The sequence below is a fragment of the Notechis scutatus genome, unplaced genomic scaffold (genome assembly GCF_049901735.1).
Source record: "Notechis scutatus isolate UNSWTSFEM ecotype Mainland unplaced genomic scaffold, rNotScu1.2 NSCUCTG59, whole genome shotgun sequence".
Taxonomy (NCBI): domain Eukaryota; kingdom Metazoa; phylum Chordata; class Lepidosauria; order Squamata; family Elapidae; genus Notechis; species Notechis scutatus.
In genome coordinates this window covers 68,112-93,699 of record NW_028263121.1, presented here as the reverse complement: position 1 = coordinate 93,699, position 25,588 = coordinate 68,112, and the positions used below count along the sequence as shown (strand labels likewise).

Below are 25,588 nucleotides of genomic sequence, written 5' to 3'. Positions count from 1 at the left end.
CTGAATTGAACCGCGTGGTGGGTGCGGGGTGGGGGTGAACGGGCGCCGGAGGTGCTGCGGTGACAGGAAAAGCCACCCCCGGCTTCTTTGAAGCAGTTTCTTCCTGGGCTGGTGGAGCAGCGAGAGGCGACTGAGAGAGAACGAGGCGGGAGGAAACGAAGCCGCTGGCCAGAGAGCAGGACAGGCTTCGGTTGCTTCCTCCCTCCCTTCTTTCATTTGTGTCCTTGATCCCCGATCCCAGCAGCATTCACTGAAGGCGAAGAAAGCCGCCATTTTTAAATTTTTTTTTCTTTGCGGCCCGGTACAGAGTGCTCCACGGACCGGTACCGGTCCATGGCCCAGTGGTTGAGGACCCCTGCCCTAAAGTAATACTTAAAATAATACATAATTTCCCTCCTGATTCTGCTTAGTACATTCTACATGTTGCATTTTAAAATAAAAGAATAATAAACTTATAATATAGTTAAGTATATAATTTCCATTCTAGTTCTAATTCTAATTAATACATTATTTTAGAATAAGAAGATGAAATAGTAAATTTATGATAACATTAAAACAATAACGAATTAAACAATAACTAAGTATTAATCATTTTACACATTCTCTTTAATATTTTATTAAATATTGAGATCTATCATTATTAAACATTTTAATATTTTAATATTTTGTTAAATCTTATAATATTCCAATAGACTATTTCAAATGCAAATACAATACTATCTTATGTACTCTTGCAGAATCTTTCTTTAATTATACACTATCTTTTATCCTTTATCTCTAAAAAAAATCTTCTTTTTGGCATCTTGTTTCAGATTGTGGCTTTTTTTCCTTTTTTGCCTCCCTTTCTTCTCCAGTCTGGTCTTTTTGCCCCCCCTCTCCTAACCTCCACCTTTTTAACTTCCCCTCTCCGTTGTAATTCTCTTTTCAATTGCTTTCTAACACTGTACCTTTTTTTCACCTTATTTTTCTTTTTCTTGGTTGTTTTATTGAATCTTAAATTCTCATTTTTCCTTCCTCTCTTCCTATTTTCTTGCTTAATCAAACTTTTTTGTCCATTAAAAATGGCTTCTTCCTTTTCTTCTTCTTCTTCTCCTTCTCCTTCCTCAAGTATTTGCTGGTAGGTAGAAACTGCCATTTCTAAAAAGTGGAAGACAGCTCCCAAAAAATCCTTGCCATTTTGTTCTCTTTCTTTTAATTTTTCATATTCCATTTTTAATTCATTCACAGATAGTGCTATTGTAAATTTTTAAGAACAACCCAGATGTTTTTAGTCTTAAAGTAATTTCCAAATGTCAAAGTTATCAAACAATCCAAACAGACAGAAATTATTTCCTCTTCTTCTTTTTGCAATTTTTCCTCCTGGGACAAAATCCCAAATATATTTTAAAGCCGTATTACAGTTAGTTGCTGGTCTTATAATCTTCAAGGCGTCTCCTCCAACAAATTTTTAAAGATTTTTTTAGTCCTCTCCTTCCCACTTATAACAAAGAGCTTATTTTTATCTTAAAGAAGCAGGTTTTCTGTGCTCATTTGCTTTCTCCGTAAGGAAGGGGAGTGAACTTTCCTTCAGCACTTTCGCCGCTGTAACAATCTTTTGGAAACAAATGTATCAATCCACAAGTCAGGTTTCCAGGGTGTTTTAAAAGTAACTTAATGTCCCGATTCAGCCAAGAAAACTTCTCCTTCTAAAAAACTTCCTCCTGCACAGTCTTATCCGGTTGAAGATTCCTTTGTGGCTGCCATTTCTGACAGCCGCTCCACCGCTTCAGGAAAAAGGAGTCTAGCCGGCTGGTGAAAGAGGGGTGCGATATCCCCAGACCCCTGCCCGGATATCCTCTGTCTTCCGCTGCCCCTTCGGGGTAGCGACAACCCCCAAATCCAGTTGGATCGGGGGTACCTCAGCGGCAAGCGCAGCAGGGACCCGCAGAGAAGCCTTGCCGCCGAAGCCTTGCAACCGGAAGTTCCCCTAATATTATACATTTCTTATATATTTATGTTCATAGGTTACTCTAATCAACATTTTATGACATTTCCCGCATTGACCGAGAGCTCAAAAACAGAGACGGCTCTGTGGCCCCACGCTTGTGCAGGGTCATTTGCAAAAATGAATCAAGCAAACGTAAATTCATTCACACTATAAATTCACTCGCCAAAACCAACACCAACCATAAGAACCTCCGTTGTCGCCCTGACCTAACCATACAGCAACGTGCCCGCTCCCGTGTACTCCGCACTGAACTCAAAAACGCCTAGACAATGGAGAGAAGGACCTGTACATTGACTACCATGCTGACTGTATCAAAAGTAAGCCACACAACCCGCAACTCAGCTTTAACCCTCAACCACAACCCTACCTCAACCGATCCACCATCACCCAAGACTAGGCATTAACTAACTACCTCAATTCCAACTACTACTGGCCTTAAATGCAAACTACTCAATGCAAGAAGCCTCGTGAATAAAATACCTGAATTTTTCCTCCTACTAAATATGGCTAAATTTGACATTATATTTGTCTGTGAAACATGGCTCAATGCATCTCTCCCTGACTCCATTACCACAGTAAGGGACTATCATGTTTACCGATCAGATCGTGAAATTGTGAGAGGAGGTGGTGTTGCTATCTTCTATAAAAAGTCCTTACATCTAAAAATATCCAAGTTACCTAGGAGCTTGCTCTTCCTGAGACCATCATCTGTGAACTATCCTTAAATATCACAATTCGATTCTTACTATGTTACAGAGCACCTGATTATGACATCGAACATGTAAACAAGCTAAATACATTACTAACATGGGCTGCATCCTGCCCATACCCTTTTATCTTTCTTGGTGATTTCAATCTACCTCATATTGACTGGACCCTAAATGAATGTACAACTGAAATCATACACACAACCTTCTACAATGCTATTACAAATCTGGGACTGGAACAACTAGTAACCAACAACACTAGACTAAACAACTGCCTCGATCTCATCTTCTGCAATAGTTTGAATTTAATTTACGGAATACAAACTAAAGACCCTTTTCCAGCAGTGACCACAATATGATTGACTTTTGTCTCAACATACGCCCACACAAAAATCACCACAATGATGTAATCCCCAATTGTAACTTCAAAAAAGGCAACTATGATCTTATAGACAACGATCTCTCATCCCTTGATTGGCAATCTCTATTCACTGGATGCAATACTGTTGAAGACCATTACAACATATTTTTACTTGAAGTCAAAAGAGTCATCAAACTATATGTACCAACAACAACTCCCAAAACAAAACAAAAAGCAGATTACCCATAACAATAAGGAAACTTCAATCCAAAAAGAGATCACTCTGGCGGAAAAACAAATCTGGTCACGCTGCCAATTTCAAAAGCCGATACAAAAATTTATGCCACCAGATAAAGACCGAATGCACCAATTATCACATTAAACAAGAGGAAAACCTTCTAAGCACCAATTCCACCCGTGCTTTCTACAATTTTGTAAACAACAAACTAAAAGACTCAAGGTCCATCCCACCCTTGATAGGACCTGATGGTAAAGACTGCAACGACGACACCATTAAAGCCAACCTATTTAACACATTCTTCGCTCAGTATTTGTAAACAGCAATGGATCATGCCCAGTATTTCCTAGCCGCATCACAGATAACAACAATGATCTAATACATATCGATTTTACAGAAGACAATGTTGAAAAAGCACTACGCAATCTAAAACCATCTCTATCTATTGGACCGGATGGAATATGTGCCTACTTCTTAAAAAAAAGCTACCCACTGCCATAGCCAAACCTCTAAGCATAATCTTTCAGGACCAGCTCCTTGCCTAACCTATAGTCACAAGCCACAGTCATCCCCATCTTCAAAAAGGGAGACCCAAGCCTAGTTGAAAATTACAGACCAATCTCCTTATGCTGCATCACCTGTAAAGTCATGGAATCAATTATTAACCAATCCATCATCCTCCACTTAGAGACAAACAACCTACTCTCCAATAAACAATTTGGTTTCAGAAAAACTATCCTGTAATCTGCAACTCTTACACTGCAAAAACATATGGACGACACAACTCGACCAGGGCAAAGCAATAGACGCAATCTACATAGACTTCTGTAAAGCCTTCGATTCAGTGGTACACGACAAACTACTCCTAAAAATAAAATCCTATGGTATCTCTGGACAACTGAATAACTGGATAGAAGCATTCCTGGCAAACAGACAACAAATGGTCAAAATTGGAAGCGCCCTATCAAATTCTGTACCTGTCAATAGTGGTGTCCCCCAAGGCAGTGTTCTAGGACCAACTCTCTTCATACTCTACATAAATGACCTCTGTGATCATATTAAGAGCAATTGCGTTTTTTTCGCTGATGATGTAAAGCTGTTCAATACCACAGACAATACTGCTACCCTACAAAAAGATCTTGACTATGTATCCGAATGGTCAAACAAATGGCAACTTCAAATCTCAACAAATAAATGCTCTGTCTTACATATTGGCAAAAAAAATCAGAAAATAAAATACAAGCTGAATAGTCAAGATCTTGTTGATGACCCAAGCTCTGTAAAGGACCTTGGAATACTCACCTCTAATGATCTAAGTGCTAGAGCCCACTGCAACTACATAGCCAAAAAGGCATTAAGAGTTGTTAACCTAATCCTACGTAGCTTTTTCTCTGGTAATATCACACTACTAACCAGAGCATACAAAACATTTGCTAGACCAATACTCGAATACAGTTCATCAGTCTGGAACCCACATTACGTATCTGATATTAGCACAATTGAGAAAGTCCAGAAATATTTCACAAGAAGAGTTCTCCACTCCTCTACTCGCTGTAGAATACCTTATGCCACCAGACTTGAAATTCTAGAACTAGAAAACCTAGAATTACGCCGCCTTCAGTCTGATTTAAGCATGGTATATAAAATCATACATTGCAATGTCCTACCTGTCAATGAATACTTCAGCTTCAACCATAACAACACAAGAGCACACAATAGATACAAACTCAATGTTAACCGCACCAAACTTGATTGCAGGAAATATGACTTCAGCAATAGAGTGGTCAATGTCTGGAATACTCTACCCGACTCTGTAGTTTCTTCCCAAACCCCAAAAACTTTAACCTTAGACTGTCTACTATTGACCTCACCCTTTCCTAAGAGGTCTGTAGGGGGCGTGCATAAGCGCACCAACGTGCCTACCGTCCTTGTCCTATTGTTTCTCTTATTCTTCTTTTATTTTTCTCATATGTACCCATTTCATGTATTCACAACTATGTATACACTTATACTTATTATCTTGTAAACAATTGGCAAATCAAATAAATAAATAAATATTGTTACATCATTGTATTATCCTTAAAATTTTTGTTTCAATCCTAGTTTATCTTTCAAGAACAGGTCCCAATATTTACTGTTATATTCATATTATTACTTATTCAAAAAAATCAATTATATTGTGTTATTGCTACTACAACGTATTTCAAATTCTTACTCTTCTAACCATTTGTAAAATAAATCCCAAATCTTATAAAACTCCTTTTACTCATGTTCTCTAATTACCATTGTTAAATCTACTCATTTCTACTCAATCCATTGTTTTCTTGATTGTTTCCTCCGTCGGAATTTTCTCATTTTTCCAATTTTGTGCAAATACAATTAGCTGCTGTTAATACATTAATAATCAAATATGTTATCTCTTTATTATAACCTTCAGGCAAAATCCCCAATAAAAATATATCTGGTTTTAAGTCTATGTGTTGTTTGGTCATTTTTTCCAACCATGTGTGTATTTTAGTCCAGTATTTTTGCTTCTATGCATGTCCACCCCATATGATAATATGATCCATTTATCTGATGACATTTCCAACATTTCGCCAATTTGTGCTTAAACATCTTTGCTATTCTTGCCGGGGTAGGTGCCACCTGTAAAAAACATCTTATACAAATTCTCTGTCGGGCGTCAGGGTTCCAACCAATCTATCACCCATGATGAAGCCCGATACCTTGACAGCCTGCTACGTTGATGAAGCCCACTTTAGCTCTAGCTGAGCAGGGGCTTGACTCGCTTCATCGCTGCGTGTCGGCTAACGCCACTGTGATTCCGGAACTTCGATGGCGAACTCGGAGGCTATTCGGGAGATCACTTCAGCAGCGTGCAGCGGCGAACTCGGTGGCTATTACAAGGCTCTGGGGGACTTTATTGGTGTTGGGAGGCGTCCTACTAAACTCGCTTTGATGGCATGTGGCGGCATGGTGGCACACACGCGGCAGCTGTTCGGAAGTGCCGATGATGCTGCACCAATGCTGTTTTTCGGTGGGGATGGCCGCATAATCGGGAGGGGCAGGAATAAAGTGCTGCTATTGGTGCGGTTGGGTTTTACGAGGAAGGGCAAGTTAGAAAGAACTGCGTTTAGTACTGCGGGGAGGAGGCGAATTAGTTGGGAGGGCGGATGTTAGGTTAGTTAGGGTGGGTCATGCTTGTATAAAGCGCTGAGAGGCAGTTGCTCTCAGAGCTTGCTTTACATGGAACCTTGCCGTTGTTGACTATCTGGAGGAACGTGTCTCAATAAACTGATATCTTGCCTGACGAACGTTGAGTAACGTAGTTTGTCAGTAAAGTTCCTACCAACCCAGGAGGGCGAACATTCTCTTTATAGGCAGTTGCCATTTAATAATGTAATATTTGTAATTTCTAGTCCATAGTTTCTGCCATTTATCCAAGTCTATCCCACATCTAAAATTTCCCCCCCATGCAATCATTGTTTCTTTAACTTGCTCTTCTTCTACTTTCACTCCCAATAAATAACCATATAATTTTTTAATCATCCTCTCTTCAGTGCCTGTTAAGATTTTATCTAGTTCAGTCAGTTCTTTATGAAGCCCATCTATCTTACTATCCTTTTCATACCTTGAATGCATTTGCAAATATGAATACCAATTCATATTAATCCCTTATTCATCTAATTCTTGCTTTGTTTTGAATTCACACTTTTCATTTAAGATTTCATTATATCTAATAATTTGTTCCATTTTAAAAATATTTGGGTATGCAAAAGCCTCTATTGTCAATAACCAGACAGGTATTTCCATATAATGCTGCTCCCTTCTTTTCTCCCATATTTTAAATAAAGCATCCCTGATAGAATGCCTCCGAAAATATCCATGTACCTTACTTTCCTTATACCATAAAAATGCATGCCACCCCAATTGCAAATCATGACCTTCCAATGTTAACAATCTAACATTTCTCAATACAATCCATTCTTTCATCCACATCAGTATTACTGCCTGATAGTATAATACCCAATTAGGTAGTCCAAAACCTCCTCTCGTTCTAGTATCCTGTAACAATTTTAACTTCTTTTCTTTTTTTCCCTGCCATATAAATTTCAACATCATTTTATTTGATTCCTCAAAATATTTTTTCTCTAGCTTTATTGGAATCGCTCTGGAATAAATATAATATTTTTGGCAAAATGTTCATTTTAATTGTCGCTATTCTCCCTGTTAAAGATAATTGTAAATTTTTCCAAGTCTGTCGCAATCTGTTGTTTCAATCTATAATAACTGTCCTCTTTGAGTGTTCCACATCTTGCTGTCATTTGTATCCCTAATTACACTGCTCAAAAAAAATAAAGGGAACACAAAAATAAAACATCCAAGATCTGAATGAATGAAATATTCTTATTAAATACTTTGTTCATTACATAGTTGAATGTGCTGACAACAAAATCACACAAAAATTATCAATGGAAATCAAATTTAGCAACCCATGGAGGTCTGGATTTGGAGTTACACTCAAAATTAAAGTGGAAAAAAACACTACAGGCTGATCCAAATTTTGATGTAATGTCCTTAAAACAAGTCAAAATGAGGCTCAGTAGTGTGTGTGGCCTCCACGTGCCTGTATGACCTCCCTAAAACGCCTGGGCATGCTCCTGATGAGGTGGCGGATGGTCTCCTGAGGGTTCTCCTCCCACACCTGGACTAAAGCATCCCCCAACTCCTGGGCAGTCTGTGGTGCAACATGGTGTTGGTGGATGGAGCGAGACATGATGTCCCAGATGTGCTCAATTGGATTCAGGTCTGGGGAACGGGCGGGCCAGTCCATAGCATCAATTCCTTCGTCTTGCAGGAACTGCTGAGACTCCAGCCACATGAGGTCTAGCATTGTCTTGCATTAGGAGGAACCCAGGGCCAACCACACCAGCATATGGTCTCACAAGGGTCTGAGGATCTCATCTCGGTACCTAATGGCAGTCAGGCTACCTCTGGTGAGCACATGGAGGGCTGTGCGGCCCCTAAAGAAATGCCACCCCACACCATTACTGACCCACTGCCAAACCGGTCATGCTGGAGGATGTTGCAGGCAGCAGAACGTTCACGGCGTCTCCAGACCCTGTCACGTCTGTCACGTGCTCAGTGTGAACCTGCTTTCATCTGTGAAGAGCACAGGGCGCCAGTGGCAAATTTGCCAATCTTAAGTGTTCTCTGGCAAATGCCAAACGTCCTGCACAGTGTTGGGCTGTAAGCACAACCCCACCTGTGGACGTTGGGCCCTCATACCACCCTCATGGAGTCTGTTTCTGACCATCTGAGCAGCCACATGCACATTTGTGGCCCGCTGGAGGTCATTTTGCAGGGCTCTGGCAGTGCTCCTCCTGTCCCTCCTTGCACAAAGGCGGAGGTAGCGGTCCTGATGCTGGGTTGTTGCCCTCCTACGGCCTCCTCCACATCTCCTGATGTACTGGCCTGTCTCCTGGTAGCGCCTCCATGCTCTGGACACTACGCTGACAGACACAGCAAGCCTTCTTGCCACAGCTCGCATTGATGTGCCAACCTGGATGAGCTGCACTACCTGAGCCACTTGTGTGGGTTGTAGACTCCGTCTCATGCTACCACTAGAGTGAAAGCACCGCCAGCATTGACCAAACCATCAGCCAGAAAGCACAGGAACTGAGAAGTGGTCTGTGGTCACCACCTGCAGAACCACTCCTTTATTGGGGATGTCTTGCTAACTGCCTATGCTTTCCACCTGTTCTCTATTCCATTTGCACAACAGCATGTGAAATTGATTGTCAATCAGTGCTGCTACCTAAGTGGACAGTTTGATTTCACAGAAGTGTGGTTGACTTGGAGTTACATTGTGTTGTTTAAGTGTTCCCTTTATTTTTTTTGAGCAGTGTATTTCACTTTTTTGTGATCTGGATATTTAATTTGTCCATTAATACTTTCTTTTGTTTTTCAGTCATGTTTTCAGATCTTCGTTTTATCTTTATTTATTTTCAGTCCTGCAACCTCTCCATATTCTTCTATCTTTTCTATCAACTTAAAGCCTGTGTACAACAGTTTTTCCAATATAAAAACCATATCATCTGCAAATGCTTGTAATTTATACTCCCTTTTTATTTTCATTCCCTTTATTTCTTTGTTTTTCCTAATATTTCTATTCAATACTTCCAAAGTCAATACAAATAACAATGGCAACAGTGGACATCCTTGCCTGGTTCCTTTTTTAATGTTAATATTATCTGTCAAGTCTCCATTTATCATTACTTTTGTTGTTTGTCTATAGTATATTGCCTCAATTGCCCTAATAAATCTTTCTCCAAAGCCCATCTCCTCCAATTGCAACAACATAAATTGCCAATTAACATTATCAAAAGCTTTCTGTGGGTCTAGAAAAACCAAAGCCATTTGCTTTTCTGGATGTGCTTCATAGTATTCCAGTGTATTCAATATTATCCTCATATTGTCTTTTGTCTCTTAGGTAAAAATCCATTTTGAGCTGGGTGTATAAAGTAATTCAAATATCTTTTGAGTCTTTCTGCTATTATTGAAGCAAATATTTTGTAATCCACATTTAGCAGGGAAATTGGTCTATAAATTTTTATTTGTTGTAGATCGGTATCTTCTTTTGGTATAAGTGTAATATATGCCTCTGTCCATGAATCAGGAATTTTACTTTTTATCAGGACCTCATTCATTACTTCAAGCATTATAGTGCTAATTGGTTCCTGTATTGTCTTGTAAAATTCTTCCGGTAACCCATCTGGGCCAGGCACTTCCCCAGTATTTTGTCTATTTATTGCTTCTGTCAATTCCATCATTGTTATTTTCCCTTCTAACATTGTCTTAGTTTCATCAGATATTTTTGGTAATTTTGTTCCTCGTAGATACTGTTTAACTTTCCCTTCTTCAATATTCTCTTGCTTGTAGTTTTTCATAATACTTCTGCACTATTTCTTTCTTTTCTTCATTTCCATAACATACCATTCCACTTTCATCTACTAATTGTGTTATTCTTTTCGGTTCCCTCTCTTTAATTTGTATGCTAACCATCTACCTGGTTTGTTTGCATTTTCAAAGAAGTTTTGTTTAGCTCTCCTGATTTTTTGTGCCAGTTTTTCTTTCTCCAGTAGTCCCATTTTATGTTTAACTGTGTCCATTTGGTTTTTAATATTCTTGTGCTGTGGATCTCGTTGTAGTTCTTTTTCCAGCTTCTTATAATCCTCTTCTAGAATCTGTTGTCTTTTTTTTATATTCCTTCTTCTTGTATATGTTATAATCACGCCTCTACTATAGGCCTTCATAGTATCCCATACATTTTGTAATGAAGTTTCCTCCTTTTTATTTTCTTTGAAGAAAGCCAATTCTTTTTCCATGTTATTTATGTTATTCCATGTTATTCCATGTCTTTATCCATCTTGCCTTTTCTTTTGTCCCTTCCACTTGACCCATATTGGATTATTGTCCGCCCAAGTACTTGTTTCAATGTTTACTTCTTGTATATTTAAAATTAAATCAGTTGACATTCTATCATATGTATTCTTGACCATGATAAGTGTCTGTTAGAATAGAATGTATATTGTCTATTCTTGCTATTCAATTCTCTCCATATGTCTTTAATACTCAGCTCCTCTACCATTTTAAAGAAGGATTTCGGCAGTGTCTATTTTTTTTAATTTACTTTCTGTGTTTTGTAGTCCATATCTGCATCCACTGTAGCATTAAAGTCTCCAAGAACGCATATATTATCATATTCCAATTCAATTATCTTTTTATGTAACTTCTTATAGAATTCTTGTTTATCATTTGGTGCAATATTGCAACTAAGAGCATCTTTAAATTGTTGCCTGTTATTTCCACCATCAATATTCTTCCTTCTTCATCTGTAAAGATTGATTTAGCTTTTATTGTACTCTTGATATATAGAACTACTACTCTCTTATTTTGTTGTGCCAATGAGGTATATAAATTCCCAATTCTGGGACAATTCAAAACTTGTACATGTTGTTTTTTTTAATGTGAACTTCTTGTAAGCAAATTATATCTGTCTTTAGTTTTTCTAATTTATTGGGGGGATTTCCTTTTAGTGGCCGAATTCAGTCCATTTATATTTATAGAGATTACTTTCTTTTCATCTTCCATTGTTTACACTTTATATGTAGGGTTTATTGCTCTTGTTCTTTGCTCTCTTGGTTCTTTTAGTTCCACCCTGCCACCTATTGCTCCTTCTTCTCGTCCTCTTTCTTCTCTTTTTTCTTTATCCATTTTTAGCCATCTCCACTCATAGTTTAAGTTCCTTCTCTCTTGCTCATTCTTCTTTTTCTCTAAAAGTATTCATCATAGAACAACTCTGCTTTCTCAACTGAATCCAACCTGTGTCTTTGTTCTTGCCAAATGAACATGAGGCTTTCAGGGATCAGCCATCTATAATTCACTTCTTTCTTAATTAAAATGTTTGTCAAGAATATTCTCTTCTCAAATCTCTCACTTTCCTTGGTACTTGTTTTAGGAGTTTGATCTCCTTTCCCTTATACTTCAAGGGGTCATCTCTTGCTTTCTGTAATATCTCTGTTTTGTTTTCTTAGTAAATTTCACATGGACTTCCCTAGGTAATTTATGTCTCATGGCGTATCTGGTATATACTCGGAATACTTCATCCATTCCATCCATCATTTTTTCTTTGGGCATCTCCATGGCTCCTGCCAAAACTTCTGTCATTATTTCTGCAAGGTTTTCTCCCTTTTCTTCCTCAACATTTTAAAATCTAAAATAAAGATCAGCTTTGTCCATCTCCCAGGCTAACGTTCCCTTTCCCTTATCTTGCTCAACTACTATCAACCTGTTATCTATTTCTCCTACTTTCTTCTCTGTCTGTTCACCTCTTTCTTCCATCTTTTGCATCCTTTCTTCATCCTTCATCATCATTTGTTGTATATTTTCCATTTTCTCTTCCATCCTTCCCAGCTTCTCTTCCATCTTCCCAATTTTATCATCCGTACACCTCCCTTGGTCTTGTATTGATTGCAGTATTAATTTTAATTCTTGCATTGAGACATCCTTCTTCTTTTCCTGTTGCAACATAGTTTGTATTGATCGTTGACCAGCTGGGCTCAGAGAAGAGGAGGTAGGAATCGATGATCCAATAGCAGTTGTCTTCCTTATTTTAGATTAATAATCCAATCAAAAAAGGATCTTCCAATAACTCCAAAGCAGAATCTTCAGGTTCTTCTCTATCTTAATCCAATTGTATTAAAAAGAAGTGGAAAGGGAAAAATAGAAGAAAAAAGAACAAAAAAGAAAAAGCCCAAACTCTTCATATCCAGGAGATATATAAAAAGGATAAAAAGTTCAAAAATCTGATAAAAAAAGAAAAAAATAATTCAAAAGTACAAATCCACCAGGTTCTAAAAAAAAGTAAAAACAGACTGTAATCCACTTATTGATGAAAAAAGGAAAGGTTGCAGTGTTCCAAAAACAGGCCAAGTAAAGCCCAGAGCACACCAGCAGAAAAAAAGAGAAAAAACAATTTGAGATTGCCAGCTGTAGTTTAGAATTTAAGTCACAAAATGAGTCTGAGTCTCAGTATAACATCCAACAAGCCAAAAAGCCAAAATCAAACACATCAATAGAATATTGTCCAAGGTCACAGTAATCTTTTCTCTTTCTCTCCAGCTGTTTACAAAGTTTGTGAGAGCAGCACCTGTTTCCAGTGCTCACTCTCTATCTTCTCTTTCTTCTGAACAGCCTGTAGTCAAAACAATTCAGTCTTTTAATCTCTTTTAAAGTCTTCAACTTTTAAACGTATGTGACCTCTAGACGGCAGTATTGCTTAGCTTTCTTTTTGTTATTTTGTATCCACTACGTTTTTAAAATTAAAGATAACAGTTAAAGTTTATCTTCTATTAATTATTATTACACAGTCCAGTCTAGTTAAACAGAAAAAAAATTCTTTAAAAAATAAATAAAATAATCCAAGTAAAGTTTGACAGCTAGCAATGTGTTTTATTTCACTGCTCTTCTCCTCTTTTCTGTCTTCTAAACAATCTTTCCCCTTAGGGTACTCTTCTGTTTTAAACAAAGAAAAAATTGAAAAATCTCACCCCAACCAACACACTTTTCCTTCTGATCTTCTTTCCCTTCTGGGGCTGTCACAGCTTTCTAGCAGCTTTAATGGCTGCTTTCCTCCGCTGCCGGGCTTCAAGAGCTTTCCTGGATCAACCAGGGACTTTGCGATGTCCCTGGGATCGACAGGATGTGCTCCCTTCACTTACCGTCTCTCCGGGATGGTTTGAGCCCAATTGGACCATCCGGTTGTGGCGATTTCGGCGGCTTTTCCCAAAGCTCAGGAATCGCCGTCGTTCCACAACAGCAGCCCCACCCTCCAAGTTGAGGACTACTTGAACCTGACAATAGAGGTAGTCCCCGACTTACAACAGTTCTTTTAGTGACATTTCAAGTTACAACGGCACTGGCCAAAAGCAACTTAGGACTGCTTTTCACACTCATGACTGTTGCAGCATCCCCAGTCACATGATCAAAATTCGGATGCCTGACAACGGACTCATATTTATGACGGTCACAGCGTTGCAGGGTCACGTGATCCCCTTTTGCGACCTTTGGACAAGCAAAGTCAACATGGAAGCCAGATTCACTTTACAACCATGTTACTAACTTTACAACTGCAGTGATTCCCTTAACAACTGTGGCAAGAAAGGTCATAAAATGGGGCAAGACTCACTTAACAAAGGTCTCACTTAGTAATAGACATTTTGGGACTCAAATGAGGCAGGACTCAATGCACGTCTCATGTAGCAACGTAAATTTTGGGCTTGACTGTGGTCGCACGTCGAGGAGTGCCTGTCAATATGAAAGCCAATAGTTTGGAAAACGTTGGTACTTTTTCAGGGCTTTCTCAACAGCCAAGGCTCAGCAAAATGTACAAATTCTCGGATGGCAGGATCGTTGTTGAATTGGCTTTCAAACTCTCTTTTTTATCCAAAATCTACTAATTTGGCTTGCAGGAGCCCTTTCATGGGTCTGTTTCACATGATCAAGGAAGAGAACTCTCTTTTACCCAAAATCAACTGATCTGGCTTGCAGGCAGGGTGGATAAAAATTGATGGATTTTTTTTTTAAAAAAATAATTTTAATTTTTAATTTTTAGCAAATTTATTTTAATAAAATGCTTTTGGAGTAAACGGGTCAGAGGAAGAGCTGTTGCAGGACAGAGATGACAGCTGCTCTTTAACAATTATAATTTAAATCGAGTTGATTTAAACTAAATCCACCCTGCTTGCAGGAGCCCTTTCATTGGCCTGTTTCACGGGATCAGTGAAGAGAGGCCAGGTGTTTTAAGCCTGGGATTGCTACCTAGCTATCTGCAAGCGTGAACCTGACCACCTACGGTGGACCAACCCCCACCCCCTTTCCCCAACCTGTTGATCCCTTTAAGGATCAGACCTGTAAGCACGTCCTCGGGGCGGCCTGCTGCTGAAGCCACTGTAGAAACGGGCCCTGGAACTGCTGTAGCCAGATCCTCGCCCTCGGTACCGGGTCCTGGGGAAGCCTCTGTCTGTGGTGCTGATGCCTGGCCGGTTGGTCCGTTTGGGAATCACCTAAAAAGAGAATCATGCAGGTCAGGCTCGGGGGGGGTGAGGTGTTAAGGAAAGGGTGAGGGAGTGAGAATGTCTGATCTTTTCTGCTTGTTACCCTAGGAAAATGCAGACACCTCTCCGTTAAGAGGAAATTCAAGTAGAAGAGATTAATTTGTACTGTGGGGCCATTGATGCTCTCTGACCTGGGTGGTTTTCTTGCAGACATTTCGTGACCCAAAGTAGGTAACATCATCGGTGTCAGAAGGGAGTGGGGTTTGCAGGGAGGAGAAGGAGGAGAATGACTGTGGGGTCCTTGGTGCTCTGAGCTTGCAGACATTTCATGACCCAACTAGGTGACATGTGGGGTTTGCAGAAAGGAGGGAGGAGGAGGAAGAGAGTGTTGTGGTTCACCGGCAGCCTGTGTGGACAGCAGCAGAATCAGACAGTGGGGAAGAACAGGGACCAGTCCGGGAGTCTGGGGAGGAGTCGGATGAGGGTCCTGTGTCTGATACAGAGATGGGGCCAGGACCACCTGGGAGTGGGGTGCTGACTCCGGAGCCTCCGGAGTCTGGCAGCAGCAAGGCCAAGGAACAAGGGGAGCCTGTTCCTGGTGTGCGTGTGCACAGAGCTGCCAGAAGGCAAGAGCAGCTAAGACAAAAGGGGCGACTCGGGAGCAACACTTGGAGGTGATTGCCCCTCCCATAAGGTATAAAGGAAGTGCAAAGGTAGAGAAACCTTTGCAGGAAGCAAAGTTGTTTGCTCTGTTCGGATTAAACCTCTGTGTGGACTTTGTATTTTGTTTGGCTTTTTACAGTTAATTTGGCACTTTAGTTGTTGGCAGCAATTCAAAGGAGATAAAGGTAGGTGCTTAACTCGAGAGACTGTTTGGCACTCATTACGGGCTGGGAATGAACATAATTCCCAGCGCTGAAATAAAACAACAGTTGTTTGGACTAAGTGTGTACTTAATTACGGCCTCAGGAAGCCTTGGTCAGAACAACTGTGGGGTCCTTGGTGCTCTCCGAGCTTGGTGGTTTTCTTGCAGACATTCTGTGACCCAACTAGGTGACATCATCGGTGTTAGAAGGGAATGGGGTTTGCAGAAAGGAGAACGACGACTGTGGGGTCCTTGGTGCTCTCTGAGTTTGCAGACATTCTGTGACCCAACTAGGTGACATAATCAGTGTTAGAAGGGAGTGGGGTTTGCAGGGAGGAGGAAGAGGAGGACTGTAGGGTCCTTGGTGCTCTCTGAGCTTGCACACATTTCATGACCCAACTAGGTAACATCATCAGTGTTAGAAGGGAGGACAGGGAGGGAGGGAGGAGGAAGAGAACCGTGGGGTCCTTGGTGTTCTCTGAGCTTGGTGGTTTTCTTGCAGACGTTCTGTGACCCAACTAGGTGACATCATCGGTGTTAGAAGAGAGTGGGGTTTGTGGAGTTGAGAAGAGGAGGAGAGAGAAGGAAAAGGAAAAAGTGGAGGGACTATGGTTTCTTTGTAGACATTTCATGACCCAACTAAGGAACATCATCAGTACGAGAAAGGAGTGAAATTTGTGAAGTGAAGCAGGAGGAAAGAAAGAGAAGGAAAAGGAGAAAGATAAGAGGAAGAGGAGAACGACTGAGGGGTTCTTGGTGCTCTCTGAGCTGGGTGGGGGTTTTTTTTGCAGACATTTCATTAACCAGCTAAGGAATATCATCAGTGCTACAAAGAAGTGGGATTTATGGAGTGAAGCAGGAAGAAGTGAGAGAGAAGAAGGAGTGAAGGAGGAAGAGGAGGAAGATTGAGGAGTCTTTGGTGCTCTCTGAGCTTGGTGATTTTCTTGATGTTTCATTACCAAACTTGGCAACATCATCAGTGCACTGAACACCTCAGTGTCCTTCCTCCTTCTCCCTTCACTCCCCAAACCCCACTGCCTGCCAACATTGATGACATTCCCTAGCTGGGTCACAAAACCTCTGTGAGAAAACCACCAGGCAGAGAGAGAGAGAGAGAGAGAGAGAAAGAGAGCACAGGGGGAATTCCAGGTTGGAGTGATCCTGATGGGAAGAGAGCCGAAGCAGAAAACCTCACCTTCTTCTCACTACGTAGGTGGTTCGGGTCGAAGGGTTGGCTGCAAATGTTATTCAGGAGTCGGGCACAGTGTGTGTGTGTGTGTGTGTGTGTGTGTGTGTGTGTGTGTCTGAAAAGGGCATACCCACCTTGATCTGTCTCCCCCTGAAGAGGGACTCGTCTAGCGCTAAGGAAGTCCGCACTGACTCTTTGTCGGAAAATTCAATGTAGGCGAACCTTGAGAAAATGGGCAGAAGGACGATTAGACAGTTCATAGTATTTAGCAGGAGGTTCACTTACAGGTAGTCCTCGATTTACAATCGAACTGGGCCCAATGCCTGTTGCTCAGCAAGCTTTGCCCCATTTTATGACCTTGCCAGCCACCATTAAGTTGGCAACACGACTGTGAAACGAATCTGGCTCCCCCATTAACCCCCGTTTGTCAGAAGGTTGCAAAAGAGGATCACATGAGACTCCCCGCAAGGGATATGACAATCATCATAAATACAGTTGCCAAGCGTCCAAATTTTGATTTCCATGACCATGGGGATGCCGCAACGGTCGCAAGTGTGAAAACAGTCATAAGTCCCATTTTTTCAGCGCCGTTGTAACTTCGAACAGTCACTAAATGAAAGGGTGTAGGCCTACCTATATTTTACTGTACCAACTGTGGGAAGTGCACCCCAAAAGACAGTGCCAGGAACCACTAAAGCAGTGCCAAAAGACTTAAGCCAGCCCTTCCCCCTTTAAAAAAACCAAGAAGCAGCAGCTAAAAGGAAAACTCAGAGCAGCCTCCTAAAGGCTGTTACAAAAGTAACAAAGCTGACCAGTGGTGGGATTCAAAATTTACTACCGGTTCTGTGGGCATAGCTTATTTGGTGGGCGTGGCTTGGTGGTCATGTGACTGGGTGGGCGTGGCCAACTTGACATCACTCACATCAAGGGGTGCTGTTAGGAATGTAAGTCACCTAACAGCTATTTGGGTTGAAAATATATAAACCAGGATAAATATTTTAATACTGTATCTTTAAGAGAATCCTAAAAGTGTAATTGGGTGTGGTTTCTAAAACGGCCATAAGATGGAGCCAGAAACCTGGATTGTTTTAGTCTTAGTCTCAGAAGAAGTCTCAGTGAGTCTCTGTTTCCTTCTGTTGGAGAATATTGCCGTTCTTCCTAATTGACTGCTATTTTTGGATTTGATGTAAGTCTGATACTGAACTGTTTTTGACACTGGACTTTGTTATTGGATTATCCCTGGACTAAAAACTGACTGATCTTACCTGTGAATGACTTTGGACTGTGTTTGAACTTTGCTTAAAAGTTTCTGGAAGTAAAAACCTACATTTACTGGACAGTGTTATCTGTGTGCTGTGTGTGTATTATTCAAACACTACTCTCAAATATGCCTCCCTGTATGCGCTCATTCTCCTAACGGAGAATTACCTCAACACTGGTTATGGGCCCAGGCCATACCAGGCTCAGATAACTGAGAGTTGGTGTGAATGCACAGTACTGTATAGAGACAGCTGTTTACTGTTTAATTGTGGGTTACTATCCTGGTAAAGATGGCACAAGACACTTGAACAAGTCTATCACTGATAACCTGGTTGGATGGAACAAACTATGTTTCCTGGTCTATGAAATGCAGTCTACTTCTTCGTAGAGAAGGGCTATGGAATGTAGTTCAAGACCGACTTGATGTAAATGCTTGGGATCCAAATAATGAGGACGATGCCAAGAAGCTTGCTGACTTTAAACAGAACGAACAAGCTCTTTGTATAATTGGACTAACACTGAGTGACCAGCAGCTAGTCCATATTCGTGGAGAAGAGTCTGCTGCTAAGTGTTGGGAGAATTTGAAGAGGATTTATGTTCGTGACAGTGTAGGTACACACATACATCTTACACGTAAACTGTTTAGAGCACGTCTTCTGAAAGGTGGAGATATGTTAGCTCATTTGAACTTCATAAAAAGAACTTTTCAAGAGCTACATGAAAAAGAACTGATATTTTCAGAGCTGCATCAAGTTTACATCATTCTTTCCTCATTGGATGAAAGTTATGATGATTATGTATCTTCACTGGAAGTCCTGCCCAGAGATAAACTGACATTGACTGACATAATTGGAAGATTGTTAGAAGCAAGAAGACGGCTGGATAGGGACCAACTGAGGAAGGAACAACCACAAGAAGAGGATTTGTCTTCAACTGCCTATATTGTTAGGAAATGTTTTTCTTGTGGGGCTAGGGGACATATAGCTAGATTCTGTAAGAAGGGAAAACAACAGCATACTAGTAATCACCAGAAGGCCAAGAAGAATGTTAGTGTAGCTATGTCTAGCAATTCAACTGTAAACCATGATTTGTGGGTTGTTGATAGTGGAGCATCGCAGTGCATTACTGAAGATAGAAACAGGTTTGTAAAGATGTCCACGAGTAAACAACATGTATCATTGGAAAATGGATGGAAGATTAAAGCATCAGGTCAAGGTACTGAATACTGTTCTTGTATAAATGAACATTTAACTATGTTATATGTACCTAAACTGAAATTTAATTTATTATCAGTAAGGGCTTTAGTTAATCTTGGTTATGTAGTAACCTTTAGGGGAGATAACTGTATAATAGAGAAAGAGGGTAAAAGTGTTACTGCTACTTTAGAGAATGATTTATATGTGATACATGATGACCAGTTGAAGATGGCTAACTCAGTTTATAACAATGTTAAGCCACATGATGAATGTTTACATTAACTTCATAGACGTCTAGGGTACATTAATTTCAAAATGCTCAAACAAACTGTTGAATTGTCAGAGGGAGTAAAATTGAAACCCTGTAGCAAGTATTTAAACTGTAATGCTTGTAGTCAAGAAATGAGTCAGGATATGAGTGGAACCAATGTATAGTTAAAGAATGAACTAAGATAGGTTTTGTAGCTGGCATGGCTGATCCATGTTTGTTTAAAAGAGAAAGTAATGGTGTAATTTCATTATTGCTATTATTTACTGATGACATAACATTAATCACCAAAACTGAACAAGAAGCTACTGAGATAATTTCACTATTAGAAAAGAAATTTAAGATAAAACAGTTAGGAGAAATCAAACAATATCTTGGTTTAAAGATAGATAGAACTAGGGGAGGATACAAGATCTCACAGGCGGATAAAATTAACCAATTACTAAAAAGTTTTAAAATGGAACTTTGTAAGCCAGGCTAAGAAACCAATGAGCCAGGAGTTTAGCCATGGTGATGTTCAAAGTCCTGTTTTTGATAAGAACATTTATCAGTCTTTGATTGGTAGTTTATCTTATCTCAGTAATTGGTCAAGGCCAGACATTGCATACAGTGTTAATCAATTAGTGAGATTTAACGCTGAGCCAACTGAAAGGCACTGGCAAGCTGCTAAAAGTGTGTTCAGATATCTGAAACAAACAATGCACTATGCATTGTATTTGGAGCCAAAAGATGAAATGAGTTTAAATGCATATGCTGATGCAAGTTTTGCTACAGACATAAATACACAAAAATCTACATCGGGTACTGCTGTATTATTGGGAAAAGCATTGATTGGATGGAGATCTATTAGACAGAAACATCTAAGTTTGTCAACATTAGAGGCTGAATTCTCATGTTTGTCTTTATTATGTACAGATTTAGTTTTGTATAAGCAACTACTAATTGATATGGGAATTAATGTAACAGATTCTATTGTTGTTTAGGAAGATAACCAATACAGATGGCTTCAAATATTGCTGTTAAAACAAGAATGAAACACACAGATTTAAGATATTTAAATGTGAGACAATGTGTGCAAAGTAAAATGATTAAGCTAGAATACTGTATTTCAGAAAACAATATAGCGGATCATTTTACAAAGGCCCAAGGCTCTATAAAGCATAAGGCTTGCTGTGAAGATTATGGACTTAGAATGTAAGGTTGTATATATTGTCTTACTCAAAAGGGGAGAATGTTAGGAATATAAGTCACCTAACAGGTATTTGGGTTGAAAATATATAAACCAGGATAAACATTTTAATACTGTATCTTTAAGAGAATCCTAAAAGTGTAATTGGGTGTGGTTTCTCAAACAGCCATAAGATGGAGCCAGAAACCTGGGTTGTTTTAGTCTTAATCTCAGAAGAAGTCTCAGTGAGTCTCTGTTTCCTTCTGTTGGAGAGTTTTGCCATTCTTCCTAATTGACTGCTATTTTTGGATTTGATGTAAGTCTGATACTGAACTGTTTTTGACACTGGACTTTGTTACTGGATTATCCCTGGATTGAAAACTGACTGATTTAACCCGTGAATGACTTTGGACTGCCTATTTTGAACTTTGCTTAAACATTTCTGGAAGTAAAAACCTACATTTACTGTACAGTGTATCTGTGTGCTGTGTGTGTATTATTCAAACACTACTCTCAAATACGTCTCCCTGTATGCGCTCATTCTAACGGGGAATTACCTCAACAGGTGCCTTGCCTGGCATCAAAGAGATACAATTTTCCTATTTACTATTACTGAACATACAAAATACACTATTTAATCCTATGTACATATGCCATATGTGTACATACATATTACATAGTATAGTATAGCACACAAAAAATACATTATCTACTATATATACTGTACGTGTATGTACACACACACACACACACACACACAGCTCTTCTAAAACTATATACATTCAACCTCACTGCGTTTGGAAAAACACACCCATAGTCCACTTTCTGCCACACATTTAAGTATAACTTCTGTACATTAGAACATTGCAAATGCCTTCAGATTTACTTCCCTAGCCTGCACATGACCATTAGACCCAGGAGATATCATGGATTGAGTAAAATGTGGTGAAACTCACTTAACAACGCTCTTGCTTAGCAATCAAAATTTTGGACTCAATTGTGGCCATAAGTGAAGGACTATCTCTGCTTTCCTCTGCATGGCAGCTTTGTCCTAGTAAACTCCTCTGCCAATTTTCCTCTCTGTTAGAGGCACCAAAATTATCCAGATTCCAGATGATATAAGGTCTCCTGCTGGAGCAGCGGGTTCGACTAGATGGCCTCCAAGGTTCCTCCTAACTCTGCTATTCTATGATTCTGTAAGGATCTCCTGCTGGAGCAAGGGATTGAACTAGAACAGGGGTCTTCAAACTTGACAGCTTTAAGACTTGTGGACTTCAACTCCCAGAATTCCTCCTCCAGTCATGTTAGCTCAGGAATTCTGGGAGTTGAAGTCCACAAGTCTTAAACTTGCCAAGTTTGAAGACGCTTGGCACTAGAAGATGACCTCTGAGATCCTTTCCAGCCCTAGATTGCTTGCTGTTTCAGAGTCTTCTGAAGCCAGGGTTTGTGTCATTCCTTCCTCTCCTTTTTTCTCTCTCTCCCTCCTTCCATGTATCCATCCATCCATATCATTCACTTTCTCCTCCCTCCCTTTCTTTCTCTCCCTTCCTTCCATCCTGTCTTTGTCTAACCCTTTTCTTCCTTTCTCTTTCTTTCCCTTTTCTCTTTCTTTTCTTTCTCTCTTCTCTCTCTTTCCCCCTCTTTGTATCCCTCTCTTCTCTTTCCCTCTCTCTCCCCCTCTTTCTCTCTCTTACCCCATTTCTGTCTCTCTTTCCCTCTTTCTATCCCTTCCTTCCTCCTTCCCTCTCTCCTTCTAAAGCTAGGAGAACCACCTGAAACAAACACACACACACACGCTTCCAAGTGCCCAACTGAAACAAACACACACACACTACTCTCTCTCGTGATACTGGTCTGGAACGAACTGATCCAGCAAGCCTCAGAGCAGCGGGAGAACGAAGAAAGCTCATGGAGGTACTCCAGTGGGCAGTGGGGCTACAGGAAGCAGCCGCTGGAGTTCCCACCCTCCCTTTCGGGGCGCCGCTGCCGCTCGCTCCGCTGCCCACACTCACCAAAAACACTCTGCCCTTAGCAACAAACACCGCGCCCCCCCCCATGCACCCTTTGCAGCTCCCCAGGCCAACACTCATCCTGCAGCTGCGCCTTCCTGCTCGCCCCTCGCCTTGCCCCAACGGGGCAGCCGCACCAGCCACGACCAGCAACAGACCGCCTCCTCCTCCGCCTCCCTTGAAGTCCTTGCCCTGTGCTGCCCCACACCTTCGCCGCTCATTGGGGAGGAACCAGAGTGCAAACTGTTTGAACAAAATAATTTGCATTTTGTCAGAAGCCTGGCAGCTCGCTGGCTGGCTGCTGAGAATATATGAGTTTTTACAAAGTAGACGTGAAAAAAAGTACCGGTATCGTCCCTTTGACCTCATGCTCTGCCGCCAATCAACTGCCCACCCCAGAATTTCTCAATTCCTCACAATTAACATACAGAAAAATCCGCATTCTTTTCATAATGCCATCCAGCCGCAAAGGCCCCCCACCGGAGCCCAGTTTCCAAATCCTGGGGGGAGGTCGGGGGGGCTGCTGCGAGAAGAAGCTGACAGCTTCATCTCCGCGGAGGATGATATTGTAAGGAGAGGACCAGGAGGCACCCACCCACTCTAACTTGGGGAGATGGAAAGAGACCCTCAGAGGGGGGCGGGGTCCCACAAGTCTCCTAGCCCTGTCCTGTTCCTGGCCTTCCAAGCGATGGGGAGCGGCTTCCTCTCCATCTGGACCCTCATAGCCTATGGGCACTGGGGGATCGTCTGGATGGCCTCACCTGACTTACCCACTCCCCAGATCTCCCTAACACGTGGTGGCCGTGGTGCAAAGCCCGGCCGCCCGGGCAAGCAGGTTTTTGCACCTCCGCTGCTGCTCGTTGCAGCACGGGAGAGCGCCACGTGGCGGCTTAGTCAGACAGCCGAGCCCGGGAACGGTGAGGGAGGCAAGACAAGGCCCCGGGAACGGCGGGGGAGGCAAGGCAAGGGAATGGTGAGGGAGGCCCGGCAGGCGAGGAAAAGTCCTGGGAATGGTGAGGGAGGCAAGGCAAGGTCCCGGGAATGGCAGGGGAGGGAGGCAAGGTCCCGGAACAGTGAGGGAGGCGAGGCAAGGTCCCAGGAGCGGTGAGGGAGGTGAGGCAAGGGAAGAGCGAGGGAAGCCCGGCAAAGGCGAGGGAGGCGAGGCAAGGTCCAGGGAATGGTGGGGGAGGCGAGGCAAGGTCCCAAGAACGGCGAGGGAGGCCCGGCAAGGGCAAGGGAGGCGAGGCAAGGTCCCGGGAATGGTGGAGGGGGCCCTAGCACGACTTGCAGGCATACCTGTGAGCAGTCAGATCAGGGCTGCTCAGTTGGGGCATAGGCACTACATGGGAAGACAGGTTAAAGGCGAGCCACAAGGACCCAGTGTGCTGCATAGGGGAGGAGTGACTAGGCAGAGCGAGCGTCAGGCAGGCAGGGTGAGGGAGCATCGGGCGAGTGGGGCAAAGGAGCGAGCGATGACCTGGTTGGGGGCGTGGCCAGCCAGAAGTTACTACCGGTTCAGTGACCCACATCCAATTCTTGCTACCAGTTCACTTGAACCAGTGCAAACTGGCTGAATACCACCTCTGAAGCTGACCACAGAAACACTTAAGTAGAGCCATTAAGATAAGGGGAATCAGGCTAAAAATAAACTCTCCAAGGTAAATCAAAAGTCCCTTTTTCCTGCCCCTGACAGGATTAAAACCCTAAGGACAGAATAAATGAATGAATGAATGACCTGGGACCAAGTAAAACAGGAAAACAAAACCCAGGACAATCAGAAACACATCAAAACCCAACAAGCTGCAGGAGCTTCAAAGGGGAATTAAGCATAAAAGGCTCAGATTCACGCTTCCAAAGTGCTTGCAAGCCAGGAATGCTCGAGCCGTGTTTTGCTTCTTGCCTTCCTTCATTAAAAAGAATTCCACTTTCTGGCAGCTGGCTTCTGCATCCATTTCTTCTCAACGTCTGTGGTATGTGCCAGCTAGGAACGAACCAGGGAAATTTCTTCCAACATAACTCTTGAGCTTTAAGGAAGCTTTCAAGCCAAAAGACAAATACCACACACACACACAAACACACCCCAAAGAAAAACTCAACTCACCCCTTGGGATGGCCCGTGTATTTGTCACACAGGATGGTCACACGGTTGACGGAACCACAGCCATGGAAATGGGCTTCCAACTCTTCTGCGGTGGCCCCGTAATCTACCTGAAATGGAAGACGGGTCCAGTTCAGTGGGAAGGCTGCTCGTTTTGTCCTCGCTTGAAGAAAGCTAGGAGGGGGAAAAAACCTCACATTTCCTACGTATATAGATCTGGCGTCGGCTTCCATCTTTTCTTCTAAAGACATGATGACTAGGCCAGCTAGAGAGAAAAAAAGAAAGAGAGGCAGAATTATTAAATAATGTGGAAGGGAAAATGTCTATGGAGATTCTCAGACATCCAGGTTGTTATGTCTCACCTTTACAAAGGAGGTGAGAAGTCCAAACTCCAACTGAATACAAACAGGCAAGCAAATCCAGTAATTATAGAGTTAATTCCTTGAGCCGATAAAGTTCTTGGCAGTCTCACACACGCTGTCTGCCAAGTCCGACAAGAAAACAGGAATATGAATCACACAAGCTGTCACAACACCGAATACTCGAAGCTCCTCTGAATAAGTCACACGTTGTCCCGCACGAAGATTCCAGAGCAAACACACCCACTTTTATTCCCTGTGGGGC

The 25,588-nt window shown here is 41.7% G+C and overlaps 1 protein-coding gene across 2 annotated transcripts in view; it reads right to left on the bottom strand.

Moving 5' to 3' along the window:
• The window catches only part of LOC113427524 (polyadenylate-binding protein 2-like), an 89,896-nt gene that overhangs the window by 5,794 nt on the left and 58,514 nt on the right, over positions 1 to 25,588 (bottom strand). The window contains exons 3-6 of one of the 2 annotated variants that reach the window (XM_087948689.1): positions 25,162 to 25,229; positions 24,968 to 25,074; positions 17,100 to 17,187; positions 14,766 to 14,920 (exon numbers count right to left, since the gene is read on the bottom strand). In XM_087948689.1, coding sequence (XP_087804815.1) covers positions 14,766 to 14,920; positions 17,100 to 17,187; positions 24,968 to 25,074; positions 25,162 to 25,229 — 418 coding nt within the window. Of the gene's footprint in view, positions 1 to 14,752; positions 14,921 to 17,099; positions 17,188 to 24,967; positions 25,075 to 25,161; positions 25,230 to 25,588 lie in introns of those variants that run through there. The other variant, XM_087948690.1, reaches the window with a different exon arrangement.